Below are 23,991 nucleotides of genomic sequence, written 5' to 3' on the forward strand. Positions count from 1 at the left end.
ATATATATATATATATATATATTCTACGATTAAGACCTATGAATGAAAGCATCACCCTTTGCACATAAGCATTAAAGATTCAGTTGAATTTTTAATTTTTTTTTATTTTATTTTTTAGAGCAGCTAAAGTTTTCAAATTAGAAAGGTTAGCAAAACCCTAACAAAACATTACTAATAAAAAAATTTACAAATATATTTCTTATAACTTATAAGAATATATTTCATATAACTTATAGAAATGATCATCTATCGTGTCATTCTCCACAAAACTCCATTGTTGCTAAGAAATACACACCACACTATCACACCACTTGAAAAGGAAAAAAAAAAAAAAAAGAATAAAAAAGTTGATTGTTTTGTTTTTCTAAACGGGTGTTGGAAAATGTTGAGAGGGCGAAATGGCTCAAGACCACATGAAAGCATAACAATTTTCACATATTACAACATATGTTAAGAGATGTCATGTAAGCATAAAGTAATTGATGTTAAAACCATACCTCATAGCCTAAATGATATTTGGTGTCTTTGTCACACGTTAGGAACAAAAAAGGACTAAATATTCTGTTTCGAAATTAGAGTTTACTGCTTGCCTCACAAACGATTTACGTAGTTAACGTGATGCATATCGTAAATGAAACAAACGTTTTTTGTAATTTACATAATGCATGTCCTAAATGAAAGAAAAGTTTTTGGTAATTACTCAATGCATATCCTAAAGAACAAATTACTGAAATGATCCCTATGGTTTACAAAAATTTCATGTTTGGTCCGTATATTTTCATTTGCACTTGGATGGTCCCTAAGTAGTATTATTTATTATGGTCCCTGTATTTTCATTTTTCAATCTTCATCCCCTCGTAGAGATGAAAAGACCATATTGTCCTTTGTCTTTATCTTCTTTTAGTTTTTTATTATTTATTTATTATTAATGAATATAAATGATTAAATAAATATAAAATGGAGCCCTAGTGTTTTCAGATTGGTGGTGTCTTGTAGTTTCCTGGCGCGTGGTGGTTTCCAACGTCGTCTAGTGTTTTCCGGTGACATCTAGCGTGTTTCAATAGTGTTTGGTGTTTCCCAGTAGTGTTTTGTGTTTTCCAGCGATGTCTAGTGTTTTAATACATGGAGTTTGTATATGACTTTTTCTTCTTCTATTCAAACTTTATTCGGCTAGGCTGCCACTTGATTTCAAAATATTTTTTTCTTCATAATTTTAATTAATAGGTATCTAATATTATAAGTTTCTCTATTTAAGTTACAGAAAGTTGTTTAAATTAGAAGGTTGCATGTAGCAAAAATTTCATCTTAAATATATACCTTCACCATAATATCTACAAAAAGATTGATAGTCAGACATTCTAAATTTACAACTATAAATCACATGTGCAAGTTGAAGTGTATAAAAGCCATGCATGCTATCCTAATATAACTCATTTTGTCCTTTTACTAATCATCATGTATCTGGAAAAAAAAATATGGAAATTACAGCACACTATACCAAATGACTGCTCTAGGTTTTTTATGCACTCTACTAAGTTACAACTATATGAAAATAGACTTTTTTAAATTCTGAAAGCAATTGCATTCAAATTAGGAGGACAAAGAAGAAAATATTTCATGTGATTATGTATAATTACAAAAACATAAACATAAAGAATAGGTGTCAAATGCATATGGTTTATGAGTAAAGCAGAATATACTAGAATATGGAAGTTGAAAAGATAAATCCTATGTTGTTTGTTTTCTTAGGGCAGTGACATCGCAGAAACATTATGCATGGAATTAGGGCTGAAAATGTGAAACACTTACTTTAAGATAGCATTAACCCAATTTGACATATATTGTCCCACCTTCATTCCCTAAGAAATCAGGATCTCATGGTGTAATATCATAAAATGCAGGTTCAGTTACATTCTCGATTTCTATACAAAAATATGAAAAAAAAAAACACGCACACACACATCAAAACAAAATATCCTAAATGAAAAAAAAATTGTAATTTACTCGATGCATATCCTAAATGAAACAAACAATCTTCATAATTTACATAATGCATAATCATTTTCGTAATTTACTCGATGCATATCCTAAATGAAACAAACGATTTTCGTAATTTACTCGATGCATATCCTAAATGAAACAAACAATTTTAGTAATTTATATAATGCATATCGTAAATGAAACACAATTTTCACAATTTACATAATACATATCCTAAATGAAACAAATGGTTTTCGTAATTTACTCGATGCATATCCTAAATGAAACAAACAATTTACCTAATTTACATAATGGATATCCTAAATGAAACAAACGATTTTCGTAATTTACATAATGCATCTCCTAAATGAAACAAACAATTTTTGTGATTTACATAATGCATATACTAAATGAAACAAACAGTTTTTGTAATTTATTTTTGTAATTTATTTTTGTAATTTACTCGATGCATATCTTAAATGAAACAAATGGTTTCATAATTTACTCAATGCATATCCTCAATCAAACAAACGATTTTCGTAATTTACATAATGCATATCCTAAATGAAACATACGGTTTTCGTAATTTACATAATGTCTATCCTAAATGAAACAAACGGTTCTCGTAATTTGCTCGATGCATATCCTAAATGAAAGAAACAATTTTTGTAATTTAGTTTATGCATGTCCTAAATGAAACAAACGATTTTCGTAATTTACTTAATGCATATCCTAAATGAAACAAATGATTTTCGTAATTTAGATAATGCATATCCTAAACGAAACAAACAATTTCGTAATTTACTCTACGTATATCCTAAAGTACAAATTTCTGAAATGGTCCATGTGGTTTGCAAAATTTTCAGGTTTGGTCCTATGTTTTTGTTTGCACTCAAACAGTCCCTAGGCTTTGGTTTTAATGCATTTTTCATCCCCTCATAGAAATAAAAAGACCATATTGTCCTTTGTCTTTATCTTATTTAGTTTTTTTATGTTATTTATTTATTATTAATGAGTATAAACCGATTATATAAACTTAAAATGGAACCCACCCAAAACCCTACACCCCACACTTCTCATGCACTTCTCTCTCATTTCAATTCACCACCGCTTCTGAAGCCCTCCCATCGGAAGCTTCATTAGAAAAATAATAAACAATCACCACCACCACCATCGTTGTCTCTTATCTTTCCGAAAACACCGCCTCCCCTAAAAACATCTCTCCATTCATTGCCTGAAAACCACTACTAAAACCTAAAAAGCTTCTAGATCTGTTTTAATCATCACTGTGAAGCCGCCAACATCATAATACCAAGAAGCAATGGCCACCAGATCCATTTCGGTGTCATGAAGCTACCCCCACCACAGTGACAAGAATGGGGAAAAACAAGTAAAGTGAACCACCGCCACCTCTAAACCCTTTACATAACTAATGGCGGAAAGGATGAGTGAGGAGGGAGCATTTGCAGTCGATGATTGGATCTCTCAGATGGGGGCATCGAGAAGAATGCTTATAGTGGTGTCTGGTGATGAAGATCGGTGGTTGATGGAGCAAATCAATAGATTTAAAGTGTAGATTGGTGGTGTCTTGTGGTTTCCTGGTGCGATGTTTTCCGGTGACATTTGGTGTTTTCTGGTGGCAGCCGCTGATTTGCAGCGTAGACGAACTGAAATGAGAGAGAAGGATATGAGGGGTGTAGGGTTTTGGGTGGGTCCAATTTCAAGTTTATTTAATAATTTATATTATTTAATAGTAAACTAATAATATAAAAAACTGAAAAATATAAAGATAAAGGACAATATAGTCTTTTTAGCTCCATGAGGGATGAAAAACATAATAAAATCAAAAACTTAGGGACCGTCCAAGTGCAAAAGAAAATGTAAAAAAAAAACGTGAAATTTTTGCAAACCACAAGGACCATTTTAGTAATTTGTTCCCTCCATTCGCACTCTATCACCTACAAGTACAACTACCACATATCGGAGGTGTTCCATCACTCTCACCTACTCCCGTATCACAATTACTCTACTATAAATATAAACACAACATATCATCTCAACGTGTTCACGTCACTATTGCTTGTAATAATTTTGAGAAGATGGAGTCCGTCGAATCAGTAGCCAACCTTCGTTCACAATTCCATGAAGTTCTTCGTAGTCGTCGTACTCCTATAGGTAAGATTCTATCATAGATTTGGTCAATTTTGATGTTGATTTGTTGCGAATATTTGGGCTCATATCATACTCTCATACAACGCTGTGAATTCTTTGCCACAAATAATTACACAATATAGAAAAATAAGGAGTAGTTATGGGATAGACATTGCAGCTAGACTGCTATTACTGGTAGATTTTTTTAGCTAACATAGTGGCTATGGAAATCCGAGCAATATTCTGTGTGTTTTATGTATCTAGATTTGTTTATGAATATCGACAATTTCCTCAATCTAGTAAGCAAAAAATTAAGCTGGTGTAAATTTGTATATGAGTTTTGTTTCTTCAATTCAAAGTTTATTTGGCTGGGCTGCCATTAGGTTTCAAAATATTTTTTTTCTTCATAATTCTAATTATAGGTATATAATATTAAAAGTTTCTCTATGGGAATATGACTTATCAAGGTAATTAACTTTTCGGTATGTTCACATCTGGGTAACTATCTTTTTTTGTACATATGTAGGTAACAAACTTTTTGGAAGTATTCACATATAACCATTATAACCTGCTATAGCAGGTTAAATCATAGATGTGAACTTTTTCAACAAGTTTGTTACCTAGATGTGTACAAAAAAATAATTACCCAAATATGAACAAAATGAACATTAAAAATTAAATTACATGAATGGTCCCTGTGGTTTGGGGGAATTTGTGGTTTTGGTCCATAATTTATTTTTTTAACTTAAATGGTCCCTACTATTTATTTTTGTTGCGCGTTTGGTCCCCGTCTTACCTAAAAATACTATTGTGCCCTTATTAATTTATTTTTTTAATTAATTTTCTTATCTATGTATTTATTTTATACATATTTAAAAAAATTAATAGACCACACATATTTGTATCTCCTCGGATGATCTCTACTGTTTATTTTTAATTAATTTTTTTTTTAACTTGGATGATCCTTACTGTTTATTTTTGTTACGCGTTTCAGCGTTTGGTCTCTGTCTTATCTAAAAATACTATTTTTCCCTTATTAATTTTTTAAATTAATTTTCTTATTTATGTATTTATTTTTTATAAAAAAATTAATATACCCCACATATATGTATCTTATCACCATCAACCTGAAACCACATTTGAAAATTTTAATTTAAGTCTTACCATTCACCATCTCATCTCTGATCCTCCCCATCTTCTATTTCTTTTCCATCTTTAGTAACATCAACGTCTTCACCGTCCTTCTTTTTTTGGTACTTCAACTCTGGAGAACCAACACCATAACCTACTGTCTCTTCATATTTAGTGGGTTGTGGTGTTGTTTCGACGGAGTTGAAGGACCGAAAAAAGAAGTGATGATGAAGACGTCGATATCACTAAAGATGAAAAATAAATAGAAGTTGAGAATGATGAAAGACGTGATGGTGAGGAGATACAGATATGTGAGGTCTACTAATTTTTCTTAAACATATAAAGCATAAGTACATAAACAAGAAAATTAATTAAAAAAATTAATAAGGGCACAATAGTCTTTTTAAGTAAGATAGAGACCAAGTTCGTAACAAAATTAAATAGTAGGGACCATCCGAGTTAAAAAATTAAATTAATTAAAAAATAAATAGTATGGATCATCCGAGGAGATACAAATATGTGTGGTATATTAATTTTTATAAATATGTAAAAAATAAACATAGATAAGAAAATTAATTAAAAAAAATAAATTAATAAGGGCACAATAGTATTTTTAAGTAAGATGAGGACCAAACGTGCAACAAAAATAAACAATAGGAACCATTTAAGTTTAAAAAAATAACTTAGAGACCAAAACCACAAATTTCCCCCAAACTACACGGACCATTCATGTAATTTAATTTTTACTTTTCGTTTTGTTCATATTTGGGTAACTATTTTTTTTGTACACATCTAGGTAACAAACTTGTTGAAAGCGTTCACATTTAGGATTTAACCTGCTATAGCAGGTCATAATAGTCATATGTGAACACTCCCAAAAAGTTTGTTACCTACATATGTACAAAAAAAAGATAGTTACCCAGATGTGAACATACCGAAAAGTTAATTACCTTGATAAGTCATATTCCCGTTTCTCTATTTATGTTACAAAAAGTTTTTTAAACTAGAAAATACTTCCTCAAACATCCTTAGCTTGATTGAAATATCTAGGAAATGATTGATAGTCGATATAAGGCATTCCAATTTTAAAACTACAAATCACATGTGCAACTTGAAGGGTATAAATGTCATATCTTCATGTAACTCATTTTGTTTGTCCTTTTACTAGTCATCATGTATCTGCAAAAAAAAACCATGGAAATTGCAGCAGACTATATCGTGAGGAATGTAATATGCACATGAAAGAAACATGACAGTTTGTAAAAGTGGAGAGTTTTGGATAAAAAACATATGAGGGTTTATTTGCATTTACACTTATATCATTTTGTTGTATTCAGGGACACATGTGCTGAACATTAAAAAAAAAAAATTTACCAGTCAATTATCTAATTCTGATTCTTAATGATATTTGTACTTCCATATTTGGGTAGGAACAGTAATCTGGTTTTTTGATGCAATCATCTCTTGTTTTGGTACTACACCAATTTTGAGTTAACATATGGATGGATTTTATAGAACGCACGAATTTTTCACCTTTATTAGAAAGGAAGATGCAATCATGAAGAACAACAAACTCTAAATCTCCATTGATCCATGTTCATTAGAGATATCAAAAATCAAAACCCCATCATGAATCACCATAGAATCGACTATTCAATGAAGTACCACCATAAATGTCCTCATTCAAGTTTCAACACACAATGAAATTTTGGTTTTCAAGTTTTAATTTAGGGAAAAGAAATGGAAACTAACCGATTCCATAGCTGAGTCTGACAACAGCACCAATTTTGTCCCATACCGGAAACTCAGCATCTGGGAATGTCGTAGTGACAATAGTATTACCTGTAAAAGCCCATGCAGACGCAAAGCTGAGGAAGAAGAAGAGGACAGCAGCGAGGACAATCTCTACAAACAGACGTCACATAACGAAAATTAAGGAAATCAAAGGTCATAGACAGGGAAATCATAGATGACGGAATATCAATGGAGGAATGTATTACATGAAAGAACAACAAAACACAGAGAAAGAAGACGACAAGAGAAGAGAAGAGGGAAATTCAAAGAAGCGACTTGCAATACCTAAACCCCAAAAAAAACGCCACGTATGTCACAAGAAACCCAAAAATCGCCACAGCCCCTCCAGAAGAAAACCCAGCCGAATAGAATGAGAATTGAATTAGCTTGAAACAAATACTCTTCACGATCCTACGTTTAACTTTCAATAAATACCCCCTTCCATAGTGACAAGAATGGATGAAAACAAGTAAAGTGAACCACCGCCACCCCTGAACCCTTTAAAGAAATGATGACGGAGAGGAGGGAACAGATGTTCAGACCGATGGTGTCTTGTGGTTTCAATATTATTTAATAATATATTAATATTATTAAAAATGAAAAATATAAAGATAAAAGGATAATATAGTGTTCTTTTTAGCTCGGATAAAAACACACAGTAAAATCAAAACTTAAGTACCATTCAAATGCAAAAGAAAATGTAGGAACAAAATGCGAAATTTTTGTAAACCATAGGGAACATTTCAATAAATTTTTCTCTCCATTGGCACTATCACCTACAAGTACAACCACCACTTCCCATAAGGTCCTTGCGGGTCCCTTTACTACACTCATCGCAATTAGACAATAATTACGCAATATAGAAAAACAAAGAGTAGTTATTGGATAGACATGACTGTTAGACAGCTAGTCATAGTAGATTTCGTTTAAGCTAAGATAGTCGTTGTGGAGATCCGAACTAAATTATGTGTTTTATGTATCTAAATTTGTTTATTAATATCGATGGTTTCCTCAATCTAGTAAGAGTAGTATAAGACCAGTTGCTTTCATTATAAAATAATATGTTTGATTGTCCATAGAAAAAGTGCAAAACTTGTCTTTCTATTGTAGCACCATGTTTCTTTGTTGTCCATTAATTGTTGTCTAAATAAAGTAATTGAGAAGGAAAAACTAAGTTGGTGTAAATTTGTAAAATGTTAGGACTTAATTGGGAAAGCCTCATTTCCCAAACTTTATCAATTAAGTTGTTCTCGTGCGTGAACTCAAAAGGAAAATAACTAGCTTATCAGATTAACTCATGACCCCATTAGGTAAAAAAAGAAACAACACCAAACTTTGTTCTTTATCTCTCATTGTCTTGTTAGGAGAGGAATTAAGTTTAACTTTTTTCATCAGTAACTATTGTTATCACTCATCCTACCATAATTATGTTTATCAATAATTTCATTGAAAAATGACTTCATCTCTTTATTTGTCAAAATGTGGATTCATATTATATTTCTACTACTTCTTTTTTCAGTTCCGACACTACGTGCACTTCAGACGCTATCTGCAGAACCCGTGGTGAAACCCTTATATCAGGGAATACCTGTTGACTTTGAGGTGGACATTACTTGACATATACTTCACCTTTTTGTTAATCTTCGTTAGAAGTTATCTTATTTGAACACTATCAGGCAATGAGATCCTACCCGAAAGCACGCATTAACGTCAAGGAACAGCTCAATGAAGAAAACTTTTACTTACCCACTGAGGTAACTTAGACCATGTTTCTTTTTTCCCGTTCAATGTTGACCAGATAAAGTTTAATATGGATATATGATGTTTAAAAGATATCTAAGAAAATAACTACATAATTGGACGATGGAAAACAAGAGCAAATTTGTAATATGAATATATGATGCATAAAGTTTAATATGATGAAACTTATTATTTTATTAAAATTAGGAAGGAGAGCAAGGGCGGCTGCCTGTGCTCATTTTGAGCATGAAAGACTGCACACAATCAAAAAGACCAGCTGTTGTTTTTGTACATCCAACAAATGCAAACAAAGAGTGGCTACGCCCTTCACTTGAGGTATAATATAAAATTACAAGGCTAGACTAGTCATTTCTTCATTTGACAAAAGACATTGATCTAACGAGTTCTTCCTTTCAATTTAGGATTATGCTTTACGTGGATATATTGCAATTGCCATTGATTCTCGTTACCATGGAGAACGTGCCAAAACCCCCACCGCCTATCAAGATGTGAGCATTGTAACCTTTCTTTATTTTTATTTGGTTTATGCCAAAAAGAATAGGGCTAAATGCAAGAAAATTAGAAATAGCAACATACTTTCATCTATTTGTTTATTATAGCATCCTACTTTGAAAAAAATCTATCCAAATATAGCAATGGAGAATATACTAATTATCTTTCATGATCTCAAAGCATAAATATAACTTCAATTTCATATATTCTGGATCCAGGCTCTTGTTGCAGCATGGAAAATAGGTGATACAATGCCATTTATATATGACACGGTTATTATTCCTCTACACTCTTGAATTTTTCTAATGACATTCATTATACTTTTAATACCCAAATGTTTAACATTTATTATGTTTTAGGTGTGGGACCTTCTAAAGTTGGCAGATTATCTAACCACAAGAGATGATATTGACCATTCCAGGATAGGAATCACTGGGAATTCACTTGGAGGTTGAATTTTAATATTTTATTAAACACATTATCTAGAAATAACAATAGAGTATATATACTCTTTTATTATGAGTTATTAATCCTTTAATTCCGTAACTCATTTATTGATATGTGATGCAGGAATGCATGCATGGTTTGCTGCTTTTGTTGATACACGTTATGCAGTGGTTGTCCCCGTAATTGCTGTTCAGGTATTATTTGTTTTTGACTTAATGGGATTAATTTAACAATTAATCTAACCGACTAACTTAATACGAATGTGTAGGGCTTTCGGTGGGCCATAGATAATGATCAATGGCATGCTCGAGTTTACAGTATTAAGCCTGTGTTTGAAGGTAATTTAGACGCTACTTTACAAAAGAAATATAAAAACTCTATGTGTTATATGTTATTACCTCTATGTTTAATAAAACATGTAAGTTAGGTTATATATATATATATATATATATATATATATATATATATATATATATATATATATATATATATATATATATATATCGTGTTTTACGACTTTGAACTGTAACTTTGTACAAATTTCCCTCATTTATTTCCTCAAATATATTTAGAAAAATTGTTTAAAAGTTCTCTTAAAATGTGTGTATATATATATATATATATGTGTGTGTGTGTATATATATATATATATATGGTTTTTTAAAATCTTACGGCTATAGTTAGCACATGCACTCTTTCTAAATTATAATTTTTTTTCATGATTTTGTGATGGTGCGTTTGTATTCTTTTTCTTCAGAAGCAAGGATTGATTTAGGGAAGGAAGCCATTGACAAAGAGGTTGTGGAAAAGGTATGTTCCATAAAGATTGCTAAATGTGTTGTTGGCGTGGCATTCGGCTGGCGTCTAACTATTGTTGTGCTACTATTTTGAGCAGGTTTGGAATAGAATAGCACCTGGTTTAGCATCTGAGTTTGACTCACCTTATACGGTGCCAGTCATTGCACCACGCCCTTTGTTGATTATAAATGGTGAAATGACTAATCCACCCTCCTCTTCTTGATCTATTTTTTTCTGATGACATAATAACATGGAAGAAACTATCAGGTCAAGACGATCCCCGTTGCCCAATCGAAGGTATTGATGTTACCATATCAAAAACACAAAAAGCTTTCGAAGATGCCCAATGTTTGAATCATTTCAAGGTGTTGACTTTTGACTCTTGACTTTTCACCAATGTTTCTTGCTTTGTCTAAATGAGCAAATTGCATGGAATAGCTATGTACTTTACTACCAGAGGATATTAGTATGTTACTATTATGGGTAATAAATTTAGTGACTTGTCTACATTGGTAAAAAAAAGTAAAATATAATTTTATATGATGTAATATTGTGTTGTATATGAGGTAATAATGTGATTTATTATTAATTAAATTCAGGTGATAATCGAACCAGGAATTGGACATGATGTGACGTCATCAATGCTTAAAGATGCGAGTGATTGGCTTGACAAGTTTCTCAAACCATAGAAACTTCTGATGCATAGCTATGTATCTTATGCTCGACTGAATATTGTTGTCTATTGAAAAAGTATATCTATATCACGTAAATAAAGCTTTGGCATTGTTATTTGTATTAAACACGTGAAAAAGCCTTCCAATAAACAAAACTTATTCCAAATTCGATTATTCCTTTTCAATATTTTTTATTTTGAATGTGATGGTGAAATTTAACTATGTGTCTCAAGATTTGTGTTGTCTATTTGAAAGACATAGTTGTTGGTTATTCTATCTCTGAAGTTTGCAAGCATTTTAGAAACTATATTCCTATGACTGTGATTAATCATTTAGAAGCTATATCCTTATTAGTGTGATGTATCATTCTTCGAATTGTGGCTTTTGTACATTCTTAATAACAACACAAAAAAGTACTTAATATTGTTGAAAGCCAAAATGAGTAGCAAAAAGCTAAGCATAAAGAGGAAGTTAGTTGGCGTAGTGGTATAATTTATGCAAAAGTTGTTTTTAAGCAACCACCATGTAAATTAAGTACACAACGACCCCTTAGGTTGGATAGAATGGTCACAAGATAGAAAGATGACAATTTCCATGGTTTTGGGATAAAATTAAAAGAGAGATAATGTGATGCTGATGTGTGTAGATGGATAGAAATATGGTCATTCTCTCCACGCTTAATAGTGTTAGTGTATGTACTTGCAGAATAATACCATATTATTGTCACTAGTACATTACCAACTTTGCTTATTTTAGGATCATATACAGGAAACATAGCGGAGAATATGATTAAACATTTATAATTAGTTATAATAATCGGACATCGCTTAAAGGGAATTAAATAAAGAATTAGTATAACTAGAAAGAATATGGGTTTTGCTACAAAAGGCACCCCTCTTGTTTCCTAGGTCAAGGAAAAAGGTGTCTCATAAGGCCCTTTTGTCGTTGGAGCTGAATAGGGTGCGATGTTGATATTTGAGAAACCTGGATACTCCACTATATAATATGAATATATGATGCTTACACTTAGAAATCTTAACTGCGTCTCCACTATTAGCACGTACTAGGGAGATCTAAAAAGTTTTGTTTCTTATTCATAGTGTAACTGTAATTTATATTAGAGTTTTAATTTTTGGCTCTAAGAGGCTTTCGTAGAACAAAGATCGTTCGCGTGTTTGTGAACTCGATATGGAGCAAGTTTGATCCCTAGACTTCATTATCATACATACTTATACAACTAGCATTTTTTCTTGAATCTCATGCATTTGAAACCCCCATTCTTTTTTCCTTTCACCACATCCATTTGAAACTTCCATGACTTTTCAATTTCTTTATAATAATAATTATAATTTGGTAATTAGGTTAATTAAATATCAAATCTAAAGTGTATTCATATATAAACTAAATTTCAATATTAAAATAATATCTTTAATTATACTTATAAAATTATGTTTTTTAACTTTTAACATATTATACTTAATTTATTATTTTTAATATATTGTTAGATGTAAACCACTATCATTTTAAAGGTATAATTTTTGAACAATTTTTATAAAATACTTAAATTATTAATTAAAATATAACATTATAGGCTCAACTTAAATATAAATTTTATTGAACTTAAACAACCCAAAGATTATTTTATAAATAGTTAAAAGTGATAAATTGTAGTGTCTTTCTAATAATGATTGTATGTTGGTTAATAAGGTTAAATAAATATCAAACCTAAAGTGTAATCACAAATAGACTAAATTTCAATTTTAAAATAATATCTTTACTTCTATTTATAAAGTTATGTGTTTAAATTTTGACATATTATACTTAATTTATTAGATTTAAAATGTTGATGCATGTAAACCATTATCAATTTAAAGCTATAATTTTTGAACAGTTTGGACAAAATACTTAAATTGTTAATTTAAATATAAGATTACAGTGTCAACTTAAATATAAATTTCAGTTCCACTAAAAAAACCAAATAATATTTTGTAAATAGTTAAAAGTGATAAATGCAAAAAACTAAATTGTAATATCAGTTTAACTAAAATATTTCCTAAATATATTTATATAATCGTTAAAAAATTTCAAATAAGTAGCTTAAAATAACTTATAATAACAATAGTTAAAAATAACTCTATATAAATGATTATATTGTTACCTTTAAAATCAAAAAATAATGTTTGATGTTCTAAATAATTATAATGATAGAAATTAAAACATTAAGCAAATATATTTTAAAAAATTAGTTAAAAATAACAGCTATAAATAATATTAAACCATATATAATATTTAATTTTATTGATGTGTAATTCGCGAGTAGAAGTCACTCAACCGATTGAGATTATGACAATATAATAGATTTATATACTATCATATAATTCAAAATAGTCCATACATTATATCAAATTAATATACGAATTATTATATCAAATTTAACAACAACGTTAGTGTTATATTTTAAAAAATATATATTTGTAAAGACTTTAACTATATTGGTGTTTCTGCGTATTACAAAAAACTAAAGAATATTTTGTAAATAGTTAAAAGTGATAAATTATAGTGATAAAAGCAAAAACTAAATTGTAATTTTAATTTAACTAAAATATTTCTTAAATGTGTTTTTATAATTGTTAAAAGTGTCCAAATAAGTAGCTTAAAATAACTTACAATAATAATAGTTAAAAACAACTCTATATAAATGATTATATTGTTAGCTTTAAAATAAAAAAAAACAATGTTTGACTTTTTAAATAATTATAATGATAGAAATTAAAATATTAAGAAAATAAATTTTAAAAAATTAATTAACAATAAAAACAACTAGAAATAACATCAAATCATATATTATATTTAATTTTATTCAAGTATAACTCGCGGGTAGAAGTCATTCAAATGATTGAGATTATGAAGTTATAATAAATGTATATATTATCATATACTTCAAAATAATCAATATATTATATCAATTTAGTATATACAAATTATTATATCAAATTTAACAAAAACGTTATTGTTATATTAAAAAAATCATATATATGTAAAGACTTCAACTATATAGGTGTTACTGCACAACGCGCCGGCATTCGCCTAGTATACTTATAAAGGAAGCATTTTTCTTTGCACCACATTCATTTGAAATTCCCATCTATTTTTCTTTTCACCACATTCATTTGAAACTCCCATGACTTTTTAATTTCTTTCTAATAATAATTATAATTTGGTTAATTAGGTTAAATAAATATCAAACATAAAATGTAATCACATATAAACTAAGTTTCAATATTAAAATAATATATTTATTTATACTAATAAAGTTATGTTTTTTTAACTTATAACATATTATACTTAATTTATTAGTTTTAATATATTGTTGGATGTAAAATATTATCATTTAAATATAATATTATAGGGTTAACTTAAGTGTAAATTTTAGTTTAACTTAAACTACCCAAAGAATATTTTGTAAATAGTTAAAAGTGATAAATTATAGGTGTCTTTCTAATAATGATTATAAGTTGCTTAATAAAGTTAAATAATTACCAAACCTAAAGAGTAATCATAAATAAACTAAATTTTAATTTTAAAATAATATATTACTTCTACTTATAAAGTTATGTCTTTAACTTTTAACATATTATACTTAATTTATTACATTTAATATGATGTTAAATGTAAACCATTATCAGTTTAAAGCTACAACTTTTGAACAGTTTGAACAAAATACTTAAATTGTGAACATAAATATAACATTACAATGTCAACTTAAATAAAAAATTTAGTTCCACTTAAAAAAAGTAAAGAATACTTTGTAAATACTTAAAAGTGATAAATTATAGTGATAAATGCAAAAACTAAATTGTAATCTTAATTTAACTAAAATGTTTCCTAATGATATTTTTATAATCATTAAAAGTTTTCAAATAAGTAGCTTAAAATAACTTATAATAATAATAATAGTTAAAAATAACTATATATAAATGATTATATTGTTACCTTTAAAATCAAAAAATAATATTTGATGTTTTAAATAATTATAATGATTGAAATTAAAACACTAAACAAATAAATTTTAAAAAATTAGTTAACAATAACAACAACCATAAATAATATTAAACCATAAATTCAAAATGATCAATATATTAAAAAATTATTCATGTGTAACTCGCGGGTAGAAGTTATTCAAACGATTGAGATTATAAAGTTATAACAAATGTGTATATTATCATATAATACAAATTAATCAATATATTATATCAATTTAGTATACGGATTATTATATCAAATTTAACAACACCGTTATTGTTATATTAAAAAAAAAAACATATATGTATAAAGACTTCAACTACATAGGTGTTTCTGCGCATTACAATGTCAATTTAAATATAAATTTCAGTTCCACTAAAAAAACCAAAGAATATTTTGTAAATAGTTAAAAGTGATCATTATAGTGATAAATGTAAAAACTAAATTGCAATAACAACTTATCTAAAATATTTCTTAAATGTATTTTTATAATTGTTAAAATTTTCCAAATAAATATCTTAAAATAACTTACAATAATAATAGTTAAAAATATATCTATATAAATGATTATATTGTCACCTTTAAAATCAATAAATAATGTATGATGTTTTAAATAAATATAATGATAGAAATTAAAACATTAAGCAAATAAATTTTAAAAAATTAATTAATAAAAACAACAACAACTATAAATAACATTAAACCATATATTATATTTAATTTTATTCATGTGTAACTCGCGGGTAGAAATCATTCAAATGATTGAGATTTTGAAGTTATAATAGATATATATATTATCATATAATTCAAAATAATCAATATATTATATCAATTTAGTATAAAAATTATAATATCAAATTTAACAACAACGTTATTGTTATATTTAAAAAACAAAACATATATTTGTAAAGACTTCAACTATATAGATATTTCTGCGCAACGCGCGGGCATTCGCTTAGTTATGGAATAAAGACATACAATTGTCACAGTGCGCCCCTACGTAAGTTTGAAACCTTTTATAAAAACCAATTTTCACATTTGGAATTTTTTCAACCGCTTTGATGTAACACCCAATTTTTTCTAATTAAAATATATTAACCGTAAAGGTCCCATTTAAATGTTGTGGTTATTTCAAAGCCAATCATAATAACATATTTACAAATACAAAATTGTTTAAACGATGTTACATAAATATTATCAATGAGAATAAATAGTGGAAGTCTTTATATAATCAAAGCTTATCAAAATCTTTTCCAAATAAAAATGCAGACGTTGCTGCAGTTGTAAAAATGTTTTTTTTTGAAAGGGATCTTCCCTAACGAGGGTTTCCGGGCCAGCTTTCGCGCACCGACTAATCCCCCGCTGCAAACATAAAGCTTTGCTTCAAGCCCTGGAGTCACTGCAGGCGAACCTCCATGGCCACAAGGGCTGAGTGGTGCCAGGATTTGAACATGGGTCAATAGGTTATCCACCATATCTTCCACATGCCTTACCAAGTCACCACAACCCAAGTGGTTGCAGTTGTAAAAATGTTAATAACGGGTAAACCATAATTCTTAGTGAGTCTACACATGAATCACTGCAATTATGTTAATCATATACATATCACATAACACATAAATACATATTACGTATCGCATGTCACATATATACTTTTCACATATATCACATAATTCATTAACACATGTTATTGGTGCCATTCTTGTAGGACTGATTCCCCGAAGGGCTTTCTCTGTCACTTCCCAGTCATCTCCGAAAGGAAACCTTTATACCAATGCCTGGTCATCTCCGAAAGGCTCAGACTTTCATAACATATATATACTTGATCTCATACATAACAATTAACACATAATCATGCATAGCTAATAACATGATAAATAAGTTAGTGTAACTCACTTCAAACCACAAAGTAGACTGAGCACACTAGTGATGTGAACTGGATTAACTTCCACTTCTTTGAACACCTACATACCATACCGATAATTCCTACTTAGATTCTATTCTGAATCATTACTTAATAATACTTAATTATACTTCACTTTTATTTTAATTTCATTACAGATTTCTGTTTAAGGTTTGAGTTACCTCTCTTATACTCATTCTTTATGTGATATTATTACACTTTATTGTAGTTTACCCTCTTAGCTTTCCATGAATATAATCAGTGGACAGATACAATCAGTGGGCTGCATGGACCAGTCTTCAAAGATTGGTAATTATACCCTTCAAGGAATTGAAATTAAGCAAAGTGGTCCAAAGTGCAGGGAAACTAGATGCACTAACCTTTCTAGAAAACTAGACTTCATGATTTTTGGACACTCTGATGGCGTTATATGATTTTTAGAAGGTAGGGACTGATTGCAGCAACACGCTGAAATATTTCAATGACAGCATCAAACACAACCTGATAAATGACTCATTTAAAAGCAGAACCGGGATAGGAAGAACAAAGACAAAAGATAGTAGACATACATACCTTTTCAACCATATATACCACACCTTCAAACGATATATATATATATATATATATATATATATATATATATATATATATATATATATATATATATATATATATAGAGAGAGAGAGAGAGAGAGAGAGAGAGAGAGAGAGAATTAATTGTGGTATTTTGAACTCAGGGGCAGAATTGAAATTCTTTAGCATTAATGGTTATTTTTAGCTTTTTAGTGACACATGCAAGCATGCATTGTTTCATGGAATAATAAGAATATATATTATACATATGAAACTCATTAGGATATATATACCTTGTATGAATTCAAAACAAAGTATAATGGTTATATACCAGTTCAAAAACTAAGGTTAAAACCGAACAAATGATTTTAAGCACGTATAAAGCCACTACAAGGTGAGATAGCTTCATGAACTCAAAACATATTAGGAGGTTTTGTATATGACCAAGACAAGAAAAACTTGATAGAACATAGTTTTGAATATTTTAGAGTACAAGATGATTTCTATACCAAAATCAAGTATACTTTCCGTATAACCTTGATTCTTGTATTCAAACCAAATGAACTGAATAATAGAAGACTTTTACTCATACACATACCTTATGATGATAAAATCACAGAAGTTTTAATCTTCATAATTTAAGCCTTCAAGAAATTCATTCTTTTTCTCTTTTCCTCCTTATTTGTGGTTTTCATCTCTCTGGACACCTTATGATGATAAATTCTCTCTCGCATCTCTTTGGGGTGTTCCTTCACCGAAATATGCCACAAAACTCCAAAAATGTAGGTATACTCTTGAAGAATGGATTGGCAAAGTCTCCATGTAGTTATCTTGGCTTTAACCTACCATTTTCGATTTTGTTTTGGACTTCCAAAATCAGCTCTCGGGAATTTAGAGGTTTTTAAGTTTTATCTTAATTTAACTAACACTTTAGCTAAAATGCTTGATATAAGATGTATATAATCTATCAGATGGTGGATTTAATCAGAGATTTATAGTAGTGGTGACCAAGAAAGTGATTAAGACATTCAACTACTTCAATTTTTAATACAAGACCTAATTTCCACTTTGTAAAGAAAATGATATAAGTTTGGTCATGAGGGCCAAGATGATCATGTGGGGTTCTTTGACTAGCTTTTCAGCCATAGGAAGTAAAAGGATGGAGAAAACTTGGTCTTTGTTAAATTATAATCAAAATTGTAAACATTTTCCAAAATGGCTAATTGTTTTTACTGTAGCCCTTAAAGTTCAATTTTGGAAGAAATGGCCCTTTTGAAAGTTAGTACATCACTTTGGTTTAGAATTTATGACATTTTGAACTCTCATGGTAATTAAATGTCATTTTCACTATTTTTATGATTAATTAAATTATAAACATTTTAAAAGTATATTTTCCGCTATATCATTATCCATATTATTTATTAAATTCATTTTTCTATATAGTTAATCGAAAGCAGGCATTACATTACATAACATCAGAGATAAAATCTTTTTGAGATCACTCTACCAACTTTATTAAATTTTGAATAAATTACAGAAATGGATATTTTATTTGTATGAAAGTTGAACTCTCATTTTATCTTATTTTCTCTCTCACCATATTAGCCATGTGGTTTTTATTTTGATGTAGAGATGATCATCCACATGGTCAAATTATCTATGAGTTGTGTAAATTACCATTTCTATTTTTTCCTTTTTTTTATTAATTTGTACTCTCTCTCTCTCTCTCTCTCTCTCTCTCTCTCTCCCCCTCTCCCCCCCCCCCCCCCCCCACCTTGATGCTCACTAAGCTCTCATCCAAAAAAAAATCACTACTCGAAAAGATTGAAACTCCACCAACCGTTTGAGTCTCCTTGTGATTCGTGCTCGTACATTCAACATGTTATAAGAAAAAATGCATATTTTACTCTCATCATTGTTTCTTTCTTACCATATAGTTGAACTTGTCGAAGTTGAACCTAATCGGTTAAAAATTTACAACTATAAATCACATGTGCAACTTGAAGTGTATAAAAGTCATACATGCTATCTTCATGTAACTCATTTTGTCCTTTTCCTAATCATCATGTATCTGCAAAAAGAACATGGAAATTTAAGGATATTATACGGTAATTGAATGTAAAATACACAAAAAAAAAATAAGTCAATAAGTCAATCGACTACCACTTGAACACTTGTATTCACTTAAACTGTCGAGCCTCCCAAATTCCATGAATATATCTAATGATTGCTCTGGGTTTTTTATGCACTCTGCTAAGTTTGCAACGGTATGAAATTAGATTTCTTTAAATTCTTATAGAAGTTGCATTCAAATTAGGATGACAAAGAAGAAAAGACTTCATGTGATTATGTATATTTACAAAAACACAAACATCAAGAGTAAAGTAAAATTATACTAGTATATGGAGGTTGAAAAGATAAAACCTATGTTGTTTGTTTTCTTATAGCAGTGTCCTGCATCAACATATACATTAATGCAAGAAATTAGGGCTAAAATATGTGAAACATTTACTTTAAGATAACATTAAACCAATTTGAAACATATTGCCCCACATTCATCCCATGAGAAAGTGATTTCAAGGTGTAATATCATCACATTCAGTTACATCCTCCGTTACTATACAAAAAAAAGTAGAAATATTAACTTTAATAAAATTTCAAAAAAAAACAAACATAAAAAAATATCCTAAATGAAACAAACAATTTTCGTAATTTACACGGTGCATATCCTAAATGAAACAAACGATTTTCATAATTTACATAATGCATATCCTAAATGAAACAAACAATTTTCGTAATTTACTCGATGCATATCCTAAATGAAACAAACGGTTTTCATAATTTGCTCGATGCATATCCTAACTGAAACAAACGGTTTTCGTAATTTACATAATGCATATCCTAAATGAAACAAACGGTTTTCGAAATCTACTCGATGCATATCCTAAATGAAATAAACGAATTTTGTTGTTTACATAATTCATATCCTAAATGAAACAAACAATTTTCGTAATTTACATAATGCATATTCTAAATGAAACAAACAGTTTTTGTAATTTGCATAATACATATCCTAAATGAAACAGACGGTTTTCGTAGTTTACTCGATGCATATCATAAATGAAACAAACAATTTTAGCAATTTACATAATGCATATCCTAAATAAAAAAAAAAAAAAACGATTTTCGTAATTTACATAATGCATATCCTAAATGAAGCACACAATTTCCGTAATTTACATAATGCATATACTAAATGAAACAAACGGTTTTCATAATGTACTCGACGATTATCTTAAATGAAACAACGATTTTCGTAATTTACTCAATGTAGATCCTAAAAGAATCGAACGATTTTTGTAATTTACATAATGTCCTAAATGAAACAAACGATTTTCATAATTTGCTTGATGCATATCCTAAATGAAACAAACCATTTTTGTAATTTGCTCAACGCATATCCTAAATTAAACAAACAGTTTTCATAATTTACTCGATGCAAATCCTAAATGAAACAAACAATTTTTTTCGTAATTTACTCGATGCATATCCTAAAGTACAAATTAATGAAATGGTCCATGTGGATTGCAAAAATTTCACGTTTGGTCCTTATGTTTTCGTTTTCACTCGATCGGTCCCTAGGTTTTGGTTTTATTGCATTTTTCATCCTCTCGTAGGGATGAAAAGACCATATTGTCCTTTGTCTTTATCTATTTTAGTCTTTTTTATTATTTGTTTATTATTAATGAATATAAATGATTATGTAAAATTAAAATGTAACCCACACCAAACCCTACACCCCACACTTATCATGTACTTCTCTCTCATTTTAATTCACCATCCAAAACCCTACACCCCACAATTCTGAGTCCCCCCCACCCCCCACCGGACGGTTCATCAGACAAATAATAAACAATCACCACCACCACCATTGTTTTCTCTTATATTTATAAAAACACCGCCTCCCCTGAAAACATCTCTCCCTTCATTGCAAAAAAACCGCTACTAAAAACCAAAAGCTTCTAGATTTGTTGCCATCATCGACGTGAAGCCACCATCATCATAGTACCATGAAGCAATGACCACCGGATCCACTATGGTGTCATGAAGCTACCCCTGCTATAGTGACAAGAATGGAGGAAGATAAGTAAAGTGAACCACCGCCGACCCATAACCCTTTACAAAACTAATGGTAGAAAGGATGATCGAGGAGGGGGATATGCAGTCGATGGCAAAGAGGGACGAGCAAGGGGGAGCCGATGCAGTCGATGACCATCGCGGTGGATCATATGGGGGCGTTGAGAAGAAGAGAAGTGAATCATGAACCAGATCTCCATCCCTCACTCCTTCAGATCTCCTTACAACAGTAACAAATGTTGGTTGTAGGATGCTTCTAATGGCGTTTAGTGATGAAGATTGGTGGTTGATGGAGCAAATCAGTAGATTTAGAGTTCAGATCAGTGGTGTCTTGTGGTTTCCTGGTGCAATGTGGTGTTTTCTGGTGACATTTGGTGTTTTCTGGTGGTCTTTGGTATTTTCTAGCGGTGGTTGGTGGTTTAAGTGCAGACGAACTAAAATGACAGAGATGGACATGAGGGGTGTAGGGTTTTGGGTGGGTCCAATTTCAAGTTTATTTAATAATTTATAGTATTTAATAATTAACTTATAATATAAAAAATGAAAAAATATAAAGAAAAAGAACAATATAATCATTTTAGCTCTATGAGGGATGAAAAACACAATAAAATCAAAACTTAAGGATCGTCCAAGTGCAAAACAGCACCATGGGAAATTAACATAATAATCATGTAACTAGATACCTGAATTGTCAGAATCACAATTACTCACCTAAAGAATGTAGGTTACGAAACTTTTTAGTGTATCGGTTGGTGCTTTTATTGCCATGGGCAAGGCAACATTATGGCAGCTTATGAAAGAGCAAGTCGATGTTATAACCAAAATATCAAACTCTTAGCGAATGAGTTATATGCAACCACACAAGAAGGTATCGTAGTGTAGTTGGATGTACCTTGGCCCAAGAGAGACCATGGAAAAAGAATACCAAACTAGAATATTGGCATAGTGTTGGTTCGAGTTTGAAAAACTAATGAATTGGGTGACCAACATCGATGAAAACTTACTCGTATATTTCTACATGTCGGGATTATAAACCGTCATTAGAACAAGAATTGTTGGTAGCCAAACCATAGCCCTAAGGAAAATCTTTCGCTTTATCTAGGATATACACAATTTGATTTAAAAATCATTTGGCGAAAACCGCTTGCAGTAGATTGTGGAGCATGTCAATGGTTACTGGGTATAGCATCATTACTCGCTAGACCCGACACATGCATAGTTGTAACATCCAATTTCAGGTTCTAATTCTTTTATCCCTTAAGTTGAGATTTTTGATATGGGCTTATTTAGTCATAGAAATCATTCATTATCTTATTAATTATTGTTGATTTTATAGCATTTTATGGATAAAAGATACTTAATTAGCTTAGTATTTCAATTTCAGCAATAAAAGACATGTTCGGGTGGAAAAGGAAGAGGATTGAGTGATTGGAAGCTTAGAGATTTAAGATTAAAGAAAGAAGCTGGAAAAAAAAACTCGGCGAGTTTTTAGCACAAACTCGACGAGTTGATTAGAATATTCTCGATTTAAGGATGCCTTGCCGTACACGTTGTATACGTGAATTAATGAAGAAACTCGTCGAGTTATTCTAAAAAGCTCGACGAGTTGGATCGATTTTTGGTAACTATAAATAGATAACTTATAGGCCCGAAAACCTAACTTTTGCTGGAGCCTAGCTACGAATTTTGAAGACCAGAAGGGTTCTTGGAGCTGCTATTTTCGAGATTTCAACATAAGAGACAATTTCAAAGAGAATCAAAGGAAAATAATCATTCTTCTTTTCTTAATCTTTGTTTTGAACCATGTTTGAATCATTAGATTTTGATTTTAGGTTATTAATTGTTGTAGATATGAGCTAAAAGCTTTTTACTTCTGTTTGGATGAGATAATCTTATGAACATGGTTTGATTGAGTGGTTGAATTGATATTAATTTGGTTATTCATCTTGTTAAGCTTATTAAAGATCCTTATGTATTGATGATAAATGTTTTTATTTAACAAATAAGTGATTGAGTTGCATGAATATCTCCTTGATTACTTGATTCATATAGTTTTATGGATATAAGATTGTATGCCTAGGAATAGTGAATATGAAACTAGGGTTAACTATAAAATATGTAAATCAA

General features: G+C 29.9%; 1 protein-coding gene and 2 long non-coding RNA genes across 5 annotated transcripts; 1 reads left to right on the forward strand and 2 right to left on the reverse strand.

Moving 5' to 3' along the window:
- The first annotated feature begins 3,968 nt into the window (after window positions 1-3,968).
- On the forward strand, window positions 3,969-11,394 carry LOC145010826 (uncharacterized). The gene is made up of 13 exons (XM_078969377.1): window positions 3,969-4,155; window positions 8,576-8,658; window positions 8,733-8,810; window positions 9,004-9,132; window positions 9,219-9,305; window positions 9,528-9,581; window positions 9,669-9,759; window positions 9,880-9,950; window positions 10,025-10,094; window positions 10,514-10,566; window positions 10,652-10,745; window positions 10,822-10,919; window positions 11,154-11,394. The coding sequence occupies exons 1-13, from the start codon at window positions 4,080-4,082 to the stop codon at window positions 11,241-11,243; spliced, it is 1,074 nt and encodes a 357-aa protein (XP_078825503.1). The 5' UTR covers window positions 3,969-4,079; the 3' UTR covers window positions 11,244-11,394.
- Window positions 5,867-7,619, reverse strand: LOC145010827 (uncharacterized). The gene is made up of 3 exons (XR_013663915.1): window positions 7,342-7,619; window positions 7,015-7,167; window positions 5,867-6,441 (listed from the first exon to the last, which is right to left on the reverse strand). It is a non-coding gene; the product is annotated as an uncharacterized LOC145010827 (long non-coding RNA).
- Window positions 11,395-16,856: 5,462 nt separating the features above from the next.
- On the reverse strand, window positions 16,857-18,674 carry LOC145008218 (uncharacterized). 3 transcript variants are annotated; one of them, XR_013663302.1, is made up of 3 exons: window positions 18,326-18,674; window positions 17,535-17,622; window positions 16,857-17,215 (listed from the first exon to the last, which is right to left on the reverse strand). It is a non-coding gene; the product is annotated as an uncharacterized LOC145008218 (long non-coding RNA). The 3 variants fall into 3 exon arrangements; XR_013663303.1 differs by having other exon boundaries at window positions 17,535-17,655; XR_013663301.1 differs by having other exon boundaries at window positions 16,857-17,622.
- Window positions 18,675-23,991: the final 5,317 nt, after the last annotated feature.

Source organism: Lactuca saligna, chromosome 8 (genome assembly GCF_052625555.1).
Source record: "Lactuca saligna cultivar CGN05327 chromosome 8, ASM5262555v1, whole genome shotgun sequence".
In the NCBI taxonomy this organism is placed as follows: domain Eukaryota; kingdom Viridiplantae; phylum Streptophyta; class Magnoliopsida; order Asterales; family Asteraceae; genus Lactuca; species Lactuca saligna.